Here is a 16,756-nt window from a genome sequence, read left to right on the forward strand (position 1 = left end):
CCAGGAAGGAGGAGGCTAAGAACAGGGATGCTCTTCTCTGTTACAGGCTAAAAACTCTGCTGCTCTTCTGTGAGGTGATCCACCAATACTCGTACTGAGAAACCCTGACCACGCTGGATGTCCTGTTTCAGGTTCTGCACAGCACATAACAACAGACATGGCTTATCTGATGGATTTTTACAACCAGCAGCTTTCGTTCAAATACATTGTCCATGAAAAAGATAATGTGCACAGAGGTCTAAATTCATTCAGCTGAAGTTCTGAGTACTTGGTCCACCCAATTTAGGATTGCAAGACTCTCTGAGTACTCAGAGGGAAAGGGACAGGCTCCTCATGAAAATGACTGAGACCCAGATAAGGCTTTCCTAGGCAGAATTCAGCTCCACCTCTCTTTATCCCTTTTTAAGGAGTCAGTGACTGTTGGGATCCTAGGTCAGGCATGTTACATTAGGTTGGAAGGAGTCAGAACCCTCAAGCTCAAAAATTTTGTATTATATAAAGATAAGTGGGCAAAGTACTCCTGAGGGCAGCAGAAAATAAGTATTTTAAGTACATTATTGAATGTAAAATAGAATCATAAGAGAAATTAAACATCATACTGAACTACTAGCTGATTACCTAAGAATAATCTGATTTTCTAGGCAACTACAAAACTGCAAAATAGAGAGTACATCGAGAAAAAGCACAGAAAATAAAATACTTAGTATATGTGCTCTAAATACAGCTCTTTAAAAAATGTAATACCAGTAAACACAGCTGAGGTTTACAGGAAAAGCTGTGAAGACATTCTGCACAATTTAAGAGACTAACAATGAAATTATATAGAGTAAATAAATATGAGTTGTAGAAAGATATCCAGTAATGTACACTGGTTCCCAGAACTGTCAGGTATAGTAATTTCTCAGTCATTCCTCAGAAGCCAAGATTTCCCACATCTCTTCCCCAAAGTTCAGTGACTGGAGGAGTCTGTCTTTGTTGAAAGCACTATTAATTTCTTATGCTACATGAGAACTATAAAAATCCTACCATTCTCTACCATGAAGAATGCATTACACCTTCCACTGAGACAACTGTTTTGCTAGAAAACAAGCCTTGTGTGATGTCTGTAGTGTATATTGCTACTGGACACAAGACTTGTCTAATGTATTACATAGGTGTCAGGCGTAGCTTATTATGCATAATATATACACACAAAAAAGAGACAACAGAAAGCAACCAAGCACAGATATCAAAAGAGAAGTTTTTAATGTTAACCTCCTTTCATACACAAGTATAAATCTTTGCAAATGAAAGGTTCATGTGTGTATGTATCAAAGGATTTATCCTGCAGATCTATGCATGCAAGCAGCATTCCCACCATCCATGCCTCTTTTTTTGCCTAACACTTCTGTCAGCACAAGTGGATCCATACACACCACAGGACATTTATCACCATGACCTGTAAAACTTCCGATGACTCTGTGAGTGCCATCCTCTGAAAGAGCTGTGTGCACTTTCCCTCCTACCTCCCTCTATTCCAAGCTGTTGGCTTGGAATATGATATTGCCATATTCCAGGTGACCATGCACCTTCTTCTCCTTCCCATCCCTTTTTATTCTCAAGGCCTATCTCCCCTTTCTCACTAGTCGATATCACTGTCCCCACACTTGTAGGCAGGAAGGGACAGGACACACAGCATCACTTGCTGTACCAGCTATAAGACAGGCACTGGATTAACTCGTGGGGACAATAAACATACAAAACCCAGGAGGGCTGAAAGGAGGCTCATTTCACTCACGGTTCTTTGCAGCTGCCAATGGTGGCTGACCCCCACTCCACAGCAAAGAGAACATTAAAAATGTCCTACTTCATTCCCTGCTGCTAAACTCTGTCATGCTTCTTACCTCCATCTTTATTTCTTTAAGAGTGGAAGTGTTTTGAAGTGTCAGTCTCAGCCTCCTCAGGCAGTGAGGCAGGTAGGTACCATTAGCAGTCTGTTGAGTATTAATGCCTGTACAACCACTCCTTTGATCTACAAACAACAACAAACCATTGCAATAAACCAGTCTTTCAACCAGACACCAGCTTCAGAACATGCCCTCAGTTCCATTGTCTCTATTTCAATGAGGCCTGAAATATTCCCTGACATTTTAAAATTAATTTGCTACAGAGATCCTGTTATTACCGTATTACCTCCAGACAAATACAGAAATGCCATCCAGTTGAGTGTGCTTGATCCTGCTTACGATAAATTTAAAGGCAAAACTCCCCCTGATTTCAGTGGGAAACAAAGCAACTTTGTAAAGCAAAGGAAAACTCTTACAGCTGTCAACAGCTGCAGCTAACAAGGACTAATGCAGACCTGGAAAATAAGAGTTCATAATTTAACTAAAACACTTCAAATGTTTTAATTCATGGACGACCTATTCTGTTGGAAAACACATCACAAAACATGTAGAACAGCAAGTTGCATTTTGGAATACGGATCACAGCAACTACTCTTAGAATGAGATCTCAAAACCTAAAAACAAATGTGATTTGATGGGTTAGGATTAATTTAAGAAACAATTAGTTTTAGACCACAATATCTGTATTTTTTTTTCTATGTAATCATAAGAATAGAAACTGACACATTTTTACTTTTTCTAAAGAAAACTGGAACATGAGACACTGAAGCATAGTCATCATTACTGCCCATTTTCTGTCTGATGTCACTGAATGTCAATGAAAATGACAGAATGAAAATTTCTTGCAAGAGTTTGAATCCCACATTTAAGCATGCTTATTCTGAACAGATTGTTTCCTCATGTATGTACAGTTTAGGGGAGACTGTGACAACAAAATACCTAAAGTTTGTTGTTTTTAAAGAAACATCTATTATGTCAAACATTTTGAGGATCCAGAGTTCCTAATTTGCACTGAAGAACGGTAAAGAAAAACTGATTTATGCTAAATGATGGCACAGATCCAATATTTTATTCTTGAAAATAATTCTGATACAAATAAAAACTTAATACTAGTGATTTTGAACCCACAAGGCATAGTTTAAAGGGTGAGATGTCTCTGTTCCTGGACAGGTAAAACTAAGGTAAGTATTTTCAAACCAGACTGCTACTGTTTGATCTTTATTAAAAGTTGTTTATGTTTTAATTGTATAAATCATAATAAGCTGCTACAATAATTGTATTCATAAGAAAGCAAAAACTTTGCAAAAACTATGCCTAGAGAAAAGTAGTAGTTCTGGTATTGCAATCTCTATTTGAGGAACAAGATTCAGATATTACAAAAAAAGAAAATGTAGTAGCTTTATCTAGGGCCCAAAAAACTCCTACATGAGAGAACAGAAGCTGCATTCAGGCACTCTGTTTTCATCTAGATCACTCTGAGACAAATCTGAGCCACATATTCAAGGTTTCCTGGGGAAATGCTAGCCAAGGCTAGATGAAATGCAGTCTGGTAGTTTCCCCCAGAAAACAATTATAGGCAAAAAAAAAATTCAAAGCAGAAACCACCCATTACAACTGGAGCAGTTCAGGCAAATGAAGATGGGCAAACTAGTCCAGGTTCCACCAACCAAATATAAACATATATTCAAAAAATATATGTCTTCAAAAAATCGTGGAGTTGCACATAGAGATGGGCAAACCCCACGGTGACTGTATGATTTCTGAACTCCACTGAGTTGGCTGCCAATACACCTCTGACATAATAATTAAATATTACTATGGGGTATCACACAATCATATGTAGAGGCCTGTACATCTGCTTACATTACTGCATGAGGTTTTAATTTACTTCTTTCCTCTTATATTCCAGTTCAAAAAGGTTTCTAGTCCTGTGCTCAAAAGGTCTTGTGAGAGTTTTCCAAGAAGAAGAACATCTGCAAAGGTGATGGGAAATATTCTATTTCACTTGTTCACAGACAAAAGCATGAGAATGGTTCTGAATGAAGGTTCAGACAATAGTTTAATTTAATTTTAATGAGGACCATTAGTTAGATTTAACACTTTTTTGCTGCCATTGAATCCTCACAGAAGTAATTACAGTTTTTAATACAGCACTTAAAAATAAGGCCCAAAGGAGAAAATTTTTTAACCTATTTTTCTGGTAACAAATCCTCTGTCAAGGAAGTATCCTAAATTCATCAAGGATTAGGTTTTAGGGCATTGCAATGAAAGTCTACAGTTTCATTAATTAGTATTTATAGAAGTCTGCACAAGTAAGCAACTTGGAAAACTGTTCAGTTCTGCAGGCCTTAAACCTGAGTTCTGGAATAAAGACTGACTAACACACCACCCTGCAACAAGGCTGTGGCCACTTGAGCAGCCATGGTCTGCTTGGGTGTCCCAGTTCTGTTCTCCTAAGGACAGAAACTTTCTGCTGTCCAATTTTGTGCACAGATCAATGAAATATGCATTGGTCCTCAGATGCTACTTTAAATGGATGACATTACTTGCTAGATGAAATGCTATTCAACTTAACCCTAGAGAGTAAAACTGGAATGTCGCTGCTGTTAAAACTCGACTTGTGAACAGGCATTTCCATTAGGCGTTCCAAAGTAAGGTAGGAATTAATTTCTGTGTATACACTGGGTTTGCATGACCAAGTTTTAGTAGCTGGGGACTACAGGAGCCACTTCTGTGAACAGCTGCCAGAGACTTCCGCAATGTCCCATGGAGACAGTGCCAGCTGGCTCCAAGAGGGATCCACCTCTGGCCAAGGCCAAGCTCATCAACAATGGTGGTAGCACCTCTGGGACTACATTGTTAAGATAGGTAAAAATTTCAGCAGAAGACAACGTGAGGGGTGAAAAAAATGTGTCAAACAATTATGCAAACCCCAAGATCACTGAAGGAGGGGAAGTGCTTCAAGCATCAGAGCAGAGATTCCCCTGAATGAAGCCTGGGATGCAGACCACGGTGAGGCAGCTGTGTCCTGGAAACTCTTGGAGGTCCACAGCAAAGAAGAGATCTACCTGCCCACCTGCAGCCCAACGAGGACCCCAAAGCAGATGGATGCCTGAAGGAGGCTGTAACCCCATGGGAAGGCCACACTGCAGCAGGCTGCTGGCAGGAGCTGAAGATCCATGGACAGAAGAGCCCACCACTGGAGCAAGTTTTCTGGCAGGACCAGTGACCCTGCAGGGAACCCACACTGGAGCAGTTTGTGAACTACAGACTGTGGGAAGAATTCATATTGGAGAAGTCTGGAGAACTGTCTCCTGTGGGAGGGACCCCGCAGGAGAACCCTTGCTGGAGCAAAGTAAGGAGCCCTCCCCCTGGGGAGGAAGGAGTGGCAGAAAAAACATGTGAAGAACTGACCACAACCCCAGCGAGAGAAGCTGTATTTTAAGATTTGGTTTTATTTCTCATTACCATACTCTGATTTGCTTGCTAATAATTTAATTTCTCTGAGTCAAATCTGATTTTCCCTTGACAGTAACAGGTGAGTGACCTCTCCCTGTTCTTATCTCAACACACAAGCCTTTTGTTATATTTTCCTCTCTCCTTGTCCAGTGGAGGAGGGGAATGATAGAGCAGCTCTGGTAAGCACTTGATGTCCAGTCAGGGTCAGCCCACTACAGTATAAGATCTGCAAACAGACAAAGACACTAGTTTAACAAATTTACCACTTGTAACACATTAGCTTAATAGCCACATACTAATGTTTGTGGTACGTTTTCTCTCAGTATTAGTGATAAATTGATCATTGTATTTTTTCTAAGCTTTAACCAGAAGCTAAACGTTTACATTAAAGACATTCAGGTCTGATTCCTAAAGTATTCCTGGAAATAAAAACAAACAGCCCTGTTAACAGTGGAATTAACACAGCCGTTGTCCTGCAGAGCTCTATCCTTCATCATCATCAAACCTTCACTGAAGTTCCAACTTTTTCCTGTCTATTTCAATGCAAAAAAAACCACTTAAGGCAAAGGTAATGATAATCCCAGAGACTCTGCCAGCTGCTTAAGCAGGTGGCAAATGACTCTACCTGTCTTTCCTCCAGTCCCAACCTTGGGTCTTTCTCTTCTTCCCAGCCCCTGAGGCCTGCAGAAACCTAATTATCTCAAAGACTCCATTCTGAAATTAGCCAATGGCATCAGAAGTAATTAGGTAAGAGACTGACAGACAGAAAGGGCAACCAGAAGTCTGATCATCCCAGGAAGGTAGGTTATAAAAAAAAAAATTATACATAGCCTCCAACAATTTAATTGATTATTCACATGAGAGTATTTCCTCCTGTGTAGAAGTCTGCAGAAACAGGGGTTATGGTATTTTAGAAACACTCAACATAAATCTAATCAAAATGACTTTAGTGGGCACAAGACCTGATTAAATATGCAACACAACACTCTCTTTCCAGCTCCCTTCTTCCTAATTAGTATTTTGTCATAGAGAGTTCAGTGTGTTCTCATCCTGGCGGAAAGTTTTACTTACAAATTAAACAAAATATGCTTATATTTTCAGTATAGATTTTGTGAGAGATTTCCAGCTTACTAGTAAAACTGGTGTGAATTTTTTCTCCTACGTTCAAGGAGGCATTGTGGAGGCATTGTGCATAATTCTTCTTCAAGAAGCAAAGAAATTAATAGAGGTGAAAACTCAGTGTGTCATGAAAAATGGACTAATTTAAAGTGAAAAGTACAAAAAAAATCTCATTTATATTTTTCATTTTTAAATTCCCAGTTCAATTAAAGTATATACTCACATAGAGTCAGGGATAATGTATTTGACAGAGCTTTCTTGGTGCATTGTAGAATATTTTTTTTACTATGTAACTAGTTCTGTAAATGGCTTAATATTAATAAAATTAAACATTAATTGACTTTAATTAGACTTTTATCATATAGAGGCTTGAAAAATAATGGAGTTTTTCATCCACTTTCTCTGCTTTAAAGAGATGGGCCACATTCTGAGAACATATTTGAATTTCCCAGTAAAATCAAAGTATTTGTGCATGTCAAAACCAAAGTATATCCACACATCATGTAAGAGCAAAGCTGCAAAACGCTATGGAAACAATGTAAGTTCCCAGTATAGAAAACCTGGAAGTTATAAGCATGTTAACCTTTTAGCAAAATAAATTAAAATGCCTTTTATTTCAGAATTTTTAAAAGTTCATGATTTTTTAGCTGACAACATCCAGTACAGCAACCAGAAATTTTTAAAGTGCCATCAAACCTCCCAAGCCACACATTGTTTCCAATATCATCAATTTTATCCAGTATGGACAATGGCTTGTGCACATAGGTATGAATTTGTGCAGAAGTGGATTCAGCCTAGGCCTCATCTTGCATGTCTTGGATGCGATGGAAGATGAGACCTAGGATGTTTCAAGGTCTGTTAAATTCAACAGGCCTTGAAATAACTTCTGTCCCATACTCCTGTCCCCCTAAATACTTGAAGTTAGATGGAGAGCATCATCTTCACAACCTTTCAGTTAGGTGATATAGTGGGCAGAATTGCAATCATCATCAGATTTCCTATTAAGTGCTCCCTCCCTAATGACCTGAATGGTAATATTGGTCAGTTGTGCTGGTTTTTAAAGCATATCCTAATTTCTGGTGGTGCCATTAAGCACCCTTGTGTTTTTCCAGTTGTATAGTTATTCCCTTACATGTCTGGCAAATAATAAGCAAATACGGAGAACTGTTCCTTCAATTAAACTGGTGCTGGAAATAGAGACCAACGTAAACAGGAAGAGGGAATCATGCCAAAAATTAATCTGTTTCCTAATTTCTCCATTAAGATGCAACTGCAATCCCAGCCAATATTTATGTACTCTAATTAAAAAGACATTAGGAGAACAAGTGCTCTGGTTCACAGTTCCACCTCTCTTCCAACCACTCTCTCATATCTTGCAGCCATTGCTGGGACCACCAGCACACAGCTGAGAGTCAAAAGGAAGAGCCAGGGTTTCCTTCATGCTTGCAGGCTGGCTAACCACCATCCCTTTTGCACCCAATGGATTTTGGTGGATCTGTTGGCTCTCCTGCCTATCAGACAAACATATAAGAAAAGTAGCAGAGTTCAAAGCACATTCTTTGTATGTTTTGGTTATCACTAGCATCAAAAAAGGCAATGCAAATATATAAGGCACAGCTTAAAGCAAAATGTTTTATTTTGGATGTGGGGAAATGCTTTTGTCTGGGAAATAGCTTTCAGGATAGGTTCTACCAATGTGTGCTGTTTTATAAAAAGTATTTCCTATGGCTTATTTGTTGTTGTTGTTTGTTTTTGCTTGAGAATTACACTGCAAAAGGATATCTGAAAAGTTTCTGTCTGTTGAGTCCTAAATAAACTCCAGGTAACAACTGTACAGTAACAACATATGGCATAGGAAAACCAATGGATCTTTTTTCCATAAATAACTCTTCTTATTGAAAGTATGAACTCCACATGTGACAAACTCTAATTAAAGAATAAAATATTGCTGTCTGTCTTAGTGTAAACACACAGCATACTACAAAAAGCATATGTACTATAGTGGTCCCTGATAGACCAAACATAATGTAGAACTTACATTGGAGACAATTTTTTAAGTGGTGGATTGATAACAGCCCTCTTCCCTAACGAAGGACTAAATCCAAAGCAAAAGGTTAATATGCTATTCTGTGTCTCATCTAAAAACTTTTTCAAAAGCCAGAAATTACTTGCAGAAGAGCCACCATGTACAAGAGCACTAACACATTTTGTAAGTGGGACCTTATTTTGATTGTGTTATAACAGTTGGGGTTTTTTGGCTGTGTTTCTATATTTTTCTTCCAGTTTTTATAGCCCGCATTGAGATTTGAGCACTTGACTTTTCTATATTGGCTGTACAGTTAAGGGAGAGAAAAGGGTGCTCTGAAATACCAACAGGAGCACGACTTCACTCAGTTGACTATATAGGGCATATGTAGGGAAACTAATTTAAGAAATGAAAGTAGATACTTAAACACTTCTGAATAGTGCTCAGGCCTCCCCAAGGATTTGGAAGGGTCCTACAGTCCTGGTACCTATCAAGTCTTCAAACTGCTCAGAAATACTGGCACTTATTTCCAATGCCTACATTGCAACTCAAAACCCTTATCTGGAAGGACAAGTAAATGCCCTTGCAGGTACCCACTGTTGATTGCCATACACTAAATTGTGCATCTGGTTTGATTTTCCTGAAGTAATCCACGCTGAGATTAAAACAGAAACTATTTTTTTTTTCTAATAATGGCAATAAAGGAGAAAAAAGTGTCCAGCTGGAAATTTTGTTTTAAACTTAGTTCAATATGCTTTCCATACAGGATGAGGAGAGGGGAGGTGGGGCAAGGAACTGAGGAAAGACTTTATTTCAATGTAGGAAATGCTTTTTTCCCTCCATACATAAAGGAGAGTGGTTGAAACTGAACCAACGCTGCAGTTAAGGAATTCTGTCAATAAAAGACAGGCAATATATCTAATAGACAGCACTTTGTGACAGGTAATTGACATCACTTTGGTACATCTGAATACAGCTGTCCACATGGACTGGAAACTAAGACTCCCTTATCTTAATCACATGACCACCCTGAGGAGGCAAAGCATCACAGTCTATTGAAAATGCTACAGTAAGTAAAAATTTGTTTTCTTCCTGCTGCTGCATCAGCTACCTATTCCTGGCAGAATTCTTGGTGGAATATATTTAACACAATCTCCAGGATCTCCTGTGGTGTTGCATGTAAGGGTCCAGATTCGTTGAAGATACTTAGCTAGCAGTGAGGGATCCATTCATTTAAAACTTGGGAAAATCATCACCACAGATGAATTTGAAAACTTTGTAAATACATTCCTTCTGATGCCCAAGTAAAACACATTTTTTCTCATAAGTTAAACAGGTATTATGCACTCTGCTTTACTAAAGCAAACCATATGCTCAATCTTTTTCATACCTGTTCTGCTATTAAACATGCCCTTCCTTCTAAGCCTTTTCACTTGAGCAAAAGATGCAATCCTACCATGACCTGCATCATCTTTGGGGGGGATATTTCATTTAGTTTGTTGCTTTTCTTCTTTTTCAGAGTAATAAAAGAAATTGACAAATACTTCTGATGATATACTTACCTGATGCAATAGCTGCAAAATTCAAATGATGGTCATATGAAATGTCAGCTTGTGAACAGTTTTCATAAACTAGGACATTCAAGGATTAGTCTTCACCAAAGAGTCTTTCCATGATTCTTCATCACATTTTGTGAGTCTATATGTGTGTAGAATACCACTGAGCTTGCAGCTAGACAGAGGTGAAAGGAATGCTATTGGACACGTCCACAAAGATTCTCAGTTGTCATCATCAAGAGACTTCATGTATTTCCTTAGCAATTACAACACTGCTTAATTTGCACAGAGGCTCAAATGCCTCCCCAGAAAAACTGCTCATGCCTGAGGCTCTCACTGGCTGCTATGAAACACAGAACTTTAAACAGTAAGGATACATCCCCATGAAACTGGAAGAACATAATGACCTATGACATAGATGGCTGTTCACTGAACTCTTCCTCTTCACGGAATTCAAGTTATTTGGATGATTAATAAGAAAGGAAAATGTAGAAGCAAACACTCAAACAAAAGCCCCAACCATATCAATATTTCAGTGACAGAAATAACACTAAATAAGCCTCAATGCACATTCTGGCTCCCTCTGATAACACACAACAATTGAGATTGTGTACTAAGCTGTGCAGGAAGATGCATACAGCAGCAGTGTGTTACGCATGCACATAATCTCACAGGTTCCTCTAGTCAGTGATTAGTGCCACAGTCATACATCCCTGTATCTCACACATTAGTGTCTACGTGATGGCTGATTTGTGTGTTGTGATGACTCAGAGTTAATTCACAGTTAGAAGCTGCAGGTTTCAGAAAATGCCTTGTGAAGGTGAGTGGTTGATGCATTCTGTGCTTTGCCTAGGCATGGATACGTGCAACTGCAGTGTTACAGCTGTCTGCTGCTCCCAGGACCTCTTTGCTAGGATCATATCATCACCACGTCTAGATTCAGTGAGAATACTTGGGCTGGCCACACAAAACAAACTCAACACCGACATCAGATGCTTAGCAGGTTACAAGAAAAAAAAAAAACCACCATAAACAACAAAAGATCACTTCAAATGAAACTTGATTTGGCATATTCTTGAAAAGGTGCTCAAATTACCTGAACCACTTTGTTTGATCTTAAACATGGACCGGGGGCAGCTGCAACGAGCTCCGAGCTTTGGCACATTCCATTATATGAATGGTAGTGAATTTATAATGGAATGGTATGGATGGTTTTTATAATCAGAAAAACACACTGACCTTAACACTACACAGGTGGAGCAGCATATTGACCCGCCAATTGTAAGTGCATCAATTCCTGGGGAAAAGTTCAATGAGGTTAACTCAGCATGTATCCCATAACCAACATAAGCGACATTTAAAAATACTGGTTTTTTCCACCAAAGCCTGTCTTTGACAACATTTTATTGATGTGTTCCACAGTTCAGTAACGAGTGTACCTTACCCATGTTAAGAGTAACATTATGTTCCAGTAGAGCTGGACATTGTCATGCACTTCAATGCTGAAATACACGTTTCAAAAACTAAGAACAGTGTTAAGTACAATAAATTTTTCAGACTTTGCAACATTAAGCATAATATCCATTTAACTTAGGAAGAAACTGAAAGAAAACAAAAAACTCCTACAGCGGCATTTCATTGCAGAATCCTCACACTGAATGAGCTTAGATGGCTGTCAGCTGACCAGTATTTCCTCTTCCCCATCAATTTATTGACAAACATGAATATTGCAGGGACCAGCCACAAAGGAAGTAAATTTCAGTGTACTATACTGGAGCTGACCAGATATCCAGTTTGAGTAGTCCAGTATATAGTTCAAATAGTCCAAGATTAGACCACGAAATACTGTGAACAAGATTATGTTTTTTTTATTCAGCCTCAAACAGTTTTGAAACATCCATGTTACAAAACTACATAGAGCGAAACAAGGAAACAAAGAGAGAAACTCAAGTCTGCATCAAGAAGAACCAATCAGCAAGAACAGCAGGCTCCTCAAACATGAAGTAATTAAACTTTAAGATACAATTTAAAAAACAAAAGGCATCCACAATTCAGCCAGATCAGCAACATTTATGATGCCTACACTTCAGCTAATTCTCCCTCCTCTTTTGTGATCTGGACATGCTGATCTTTAAAGCTTTGCTATAGCACTAGCTGGGAAAGCCCCTCAGCAACCCAAGTTTGATATCCCCATCTCTTTACATCACACACCTCTGGAGACTCTATACCCACCCTACTATTCATCCCCACCATCAGTTTCTGCTGTGCACTCAACAACAGCTGAGAAGCCTTAAAACAACATGATTGACACCACTACTAAAATTGCCAATTCATCAAGAGCACAAAAATGAAGAAGAGAAGCAAAAGCTTCTGATTTAGGAAGATGGTCAACTGTTCAGAAATGTTCAGCTGAAAAACAAATTATAAAATGAAGCAATGTCATTTGATTATACTCCCCTGTTAGTAAAAGACTTTCAAAACATGTAATAGCCATGAAACTAGACAAAATAAAAGTACACATTGCTTTATCATCTCCCTCTGTCTTTCAAAAGCCACTAAATCGCATGGACATAATCCATTTTAGCCCCAAATTTACCAACTGCCTATAGCCCGGTGTCCCTTTGCTTTTATTGAAAAAGCGTATTTACACTGGAAATAAAGCAGAGTGATCCCAAAGTTGGGCAAGGAGCCACATCATCTTTAAAGGCAATCTCAGAGAAATTAATCCACACTTTTTCTGCTGTCTGTTAGAAGCACACACAGAAAAGCTCTTCCAAATAGCTGAACTGTAAATCCTCTTCTCACAACCAGTCACCATGAATTTTCTACAGCCACGCTGTAGCTGTGTTTCAGACTTACTAGCTTTGCACATAACAAAAAGTAATAAACTACATTATGCCACATACAGTGGAGACATTCCATTCTCTGCTTTCTGTGATTTGGGATAAAAGCTCAGGCACAGATATCTTCCTAAGCCAGTGCTAATGCAGCTTTCATAGAAAGTTTCATTCTCGCAGGCAATGTGAAAACCACACAGCTTCACTCCTGCCTCCAGAGCCAGCCACAATACACCAGCAGGATATGCAGAGTAGGGATGCTGCAAGACCACTCTGAAAGGAGGAAGAGCTTCCAGACTTGTACCCCATCTGTCTCCTGCTGTGCCAGACAACATAACTCCAAGGTATTGCAATACCTGTTCCCATTCCTCCTTCCTCAAAGCATCTCAGCATTAAAAACCTCAATTCAAGTCACTCAGTTTGTGAATGGCAAGCAAAAATCAACCAGTGTGCCTATCTACCTAAACTGCGTGGCTCATATACCATACAAAACCTATACTGAAAGCACTTTTTGCACAGAGGCAGAATGTGTTGTGATCTCTCCACACATTTAATCCAGAAAGAATGACATTGCTCAGGGTTTATGGCAAACCTGACAAAAAGCCCTGCTGCCATCACCCCAGTCGGCCAGGAACACCCCATGGCCACGTTGTGGCCAGGGCTCTGTCCCCTGTGCTGTATTCATCCCCTGCTCCAGGACAAGTGGCAGGTGTGCCTCTATGCATTTGGACTTTAGGAGCAATAGATAGGAGAAGTGCTGTATGACATATGGATAAATTTACTCTGGGGTACATTTATATTAAACGGCATATTTCAGAATTGCAATTGTATTTGAAGTGCACTTCAGGTAAACTGGAGAGTCTTTGATCAGAAAGACTATCATTGCTCAGATGAACATTGTTTTCTGGATTTGTTTGTTGTCTCTGTCTCTGGTCAACTACAAACCCCTGTCTTTACATTCAGATTGCACATTTCCTGGCACTTGAGTTTGGGTTTCACACAGCTCTCATACAGCATTTGTACATTTCAGTGCATGACTGGGTCTGCCAGTTGCTATTTCAATGAAAGTCTAAACAGCACTTATTTCAATAAATGCATATGCAAACATATCATTTCAAGGGCCAGGAAAATCAGAAGTATTATGTTTAGAACTTGTGTGATAAAGAGGTGAGAGAAACAGACTAAAGAATACAGGAGTTGTGCTGCTTGTTTTGAGACTACTACAGCAAATGTACACATTCATTTTCTCTGGGAACAAAAGTTTGTCAACAAAATCAGCTCTGCTCAGAGGATGAGTAGTTTCTTCTTAGATCTCCATATGAGATTATCATGATCCAGGAGAAAAGTAGGAAGAAGAGTCCACTCAGCAGTGGAGTTTTCTTAAGCTATTTCTTTTTCTGAAAATGAAACAAACTGAAGTTGATTCAATTGATGTTTACAGCCTCCCTGATTTCTGTTTTTATCTCTCTCACCTTACCTAACACCTTGTCTTTCCTCACCTGTCATTTAACATTAAGGTTTCTTGTTTGCTATTCAGCCCTGACAAGCCCAGCTACGCCTCAATCCTTTCCCCTTCAGTTTTCTTATCCATCTCCTAAGTTTCTGCTATTACTCCATCTTTTCCTTCTCCCCCTCCACCTTCCATTTCCTTCAGGTTTGTCCCCCTCACTACAGAAGCCATGGCTGGTCTCTGCAGCTGATACTTGATCCTTCTATCCTGCCTTTTAAGTAGTCTCTGTGTACCTTTGCTTTATTTCAGTTTATCATACAAGTATGTTAACATAATCTTTATGCATGCCATGTCCTGCCTCAAGCAATCTTAAGATTCATATCCTGCTGGTAGCTGCCATCTTGATTAACAAATCCCTTTCTCAGAAACACTTTCTGCAAAGAAAACCCTGATCATAGTAAAGCTGGAATGCAAACAGCTAAACTCAGTATCTTTTAAATCTCCACATACTTATGCACACATCTGCTTGCACTGCAGCCCATGTTTCCTATACTGCTTCCCCTTAACCCATGGGATTGTTTGTATAGCAATTAGTCCAACAGGTCTCCAGCCATGATGTGCAGTACAGGCTAGTAAAGACTCCTAAGCCACTTCAGATGAGATAGAACTCCACATGCAGCCACGCTAACAGAACACAGAACATGCTTTTCTGTCAATAAACAATCCTGTTAACAATTACAGAAGAGTAGGTATGCTTGTACAGCAGATACGCTTTTCTGTCCCTCTGTTGCTTCCCATCTTCATTCGCCCCTGCCACCATGAGCCTTAATTAAGAGCTACCTGTTGCACAGTTTAAGCACTGCCTTTGCATTGAAGTCATTGGAACATCATTGATAAAATCAGAATTACTATTTTTTAAACTTCCACAGATTGATATTTGAAAAGTTTATCAGTTTTTATAAAGATCAGAAAAAGATAGGTAGCACCAGTTATTTATAGTTTGTTCATTTTATCTCAACAAGTAGAAACATGTAAGACAAACTCCTGCATTTTTCAGATTTGGTAATTGCACCTGCCAGCTGAAGCTACTAGAGCAGGAAATATATAAAATCCCTTAAAATAAATGCGTGGTTTTGTGACTGCAAGATAAATACTAGCAAATTCTCATATATAAATTAGCTAAATGTAATAGCTTTGCATTCTCTTTAGGAAACAGAAACTGCTTGGCATGCATTCCTGCTATTTTCTGTAGCTCTGTCACTTGCTTTTGCAAGACTGCAAAAGATGTATTTTTAAGCTAAATTAAAGAACACATCAGCCTGCTCCTAGCTACACATGTAAATTGTGGTAATGGTTGTGAGCATCAGCTCTGAAGCTGATACAGAAAAACAACAAGAATATTCTATTTTCAGTTGTAAACTTTGTGCTATATGTCCTCTTAAGTTTTTAGAGCTGAGGAGTCCCTATTGTGGCAGGCAAATAACAGCCTCTGTGTTACTTACATTTATGGTGAGCACAGGAAATAGAACACAGCAGTTATGCCACGTTCAACCCAGAGCTCTGCATGACAAGGTCTGACCCAGGTCTGAGGGCTCCACCCTGGAGAGCAGCTCCATGCAGTGCAGGTCCCAGGCCAGTGCACGCAGGAGACAGGGGCAGAGACAGGCACACCTACAGCAGGGCTCAGGCAGGGTCTGAAGGTCCCAGACCCAAGTGGGACACGTCCCCAGGGCCCTTGGCAGGATGTGGTGGGGCTGGAGGTCCCAGGGCAGGCCAGTCCCAGCCACTGAGGCCTGTGAGCACCCCCAGGACCCTGTCAGGATTGGACTTCAGTGCTCACGTGCTCTTCTTCAGACACGGGAGGTTGGACACTTTGGGGACAGGGTGTTGGGTCAGATGGAGTGCTGCTGTTCTCAGGCTCTTGTGTTTTGGTATGTTTTTTAAAGGAAAACAAGTTAAGGCATTTCTGAAAATGAGTACAAGGAGTAAAAATAAAAACTACAGGAAAATTTACACCTTCAAATTATTTGAAATTGTTTAGATGAGAAGCATATCCTGCATTAGCCAGAGGGCTTGATCTCTGGGCCTTGCTACTGTCAGAGGTTTTGCCATCCTGTGAAAACCCATCTCAGCTGGATGAAAAGACTTTCAAAAATCACACATCATATATACTTTTTGTACGAATTGTCCCATTATCTGGAGGACCTACAGGGTGACAGAGCCAATGGCTACGCTGGGGCACTGTTTTGGATATTCAATCCCTTTTGCTAGTGCAGGGCTGGGAAGAAATATCATCAGAAATTACTTCAGCATGTACTGGCAGGGAAAGTAGGTGGTAAGAAGAAGCATAGAAGAAGGAAAGGAATAGTTTATCTGGAAAGGATCTACAATAGTCAAGTAGTCAAACTGTCTGGCTACTTCAG

At 39.6% G+C, this 16,756-nt stretch overlaps 1 protein-coding gene across 2 annotated transcripts in view; it reads right to left on the reverse strand.

Moving 5' to 3' along the window:
* Window positions 1–16,756, reverse strand: part of HECW1 (HECT, C2 and WW domain containing E3 ubiquitin protein ligase 1) — a 258,375-nt gene that overhangs the window by 172,663 nt on the left and 68,956 nt on the right. Inside the window, exon 1 of one of the 2 annotated variants that reach the window (XM_066322776.1) lies at window positions 11,286–11,346. The exons of the other annotated variant lie outside the window; for it this stretch is intronic. Within the exon in view, the coding sequence (XP_066178873.1) occupies window positions 11,286–11,312 (27 nt within the window). The 5' untranslated portion in view covers window positions 11,313–11,346. Of the gene's footprint in view, window positions 1–11,285; window positions 11,347–16,756 lie in introns of those variants that run through there. 2 annotated transcript variants of the gene reach the window in all.

This window comes from Sylvia atricapilla, chromosome 1 (genome assembly GCF_009819655.1).
Source record: "Sylvia atricapilla isolate bSylAtr1 chromosome 1, bSylAtr1.pri, whole genome shotgun sequence".
NCBI lineage: Eukaryota > Metazoa > Chordata > Aves > Passeriformes > Sylviidae > Sylvia > Sylvia atricapilla.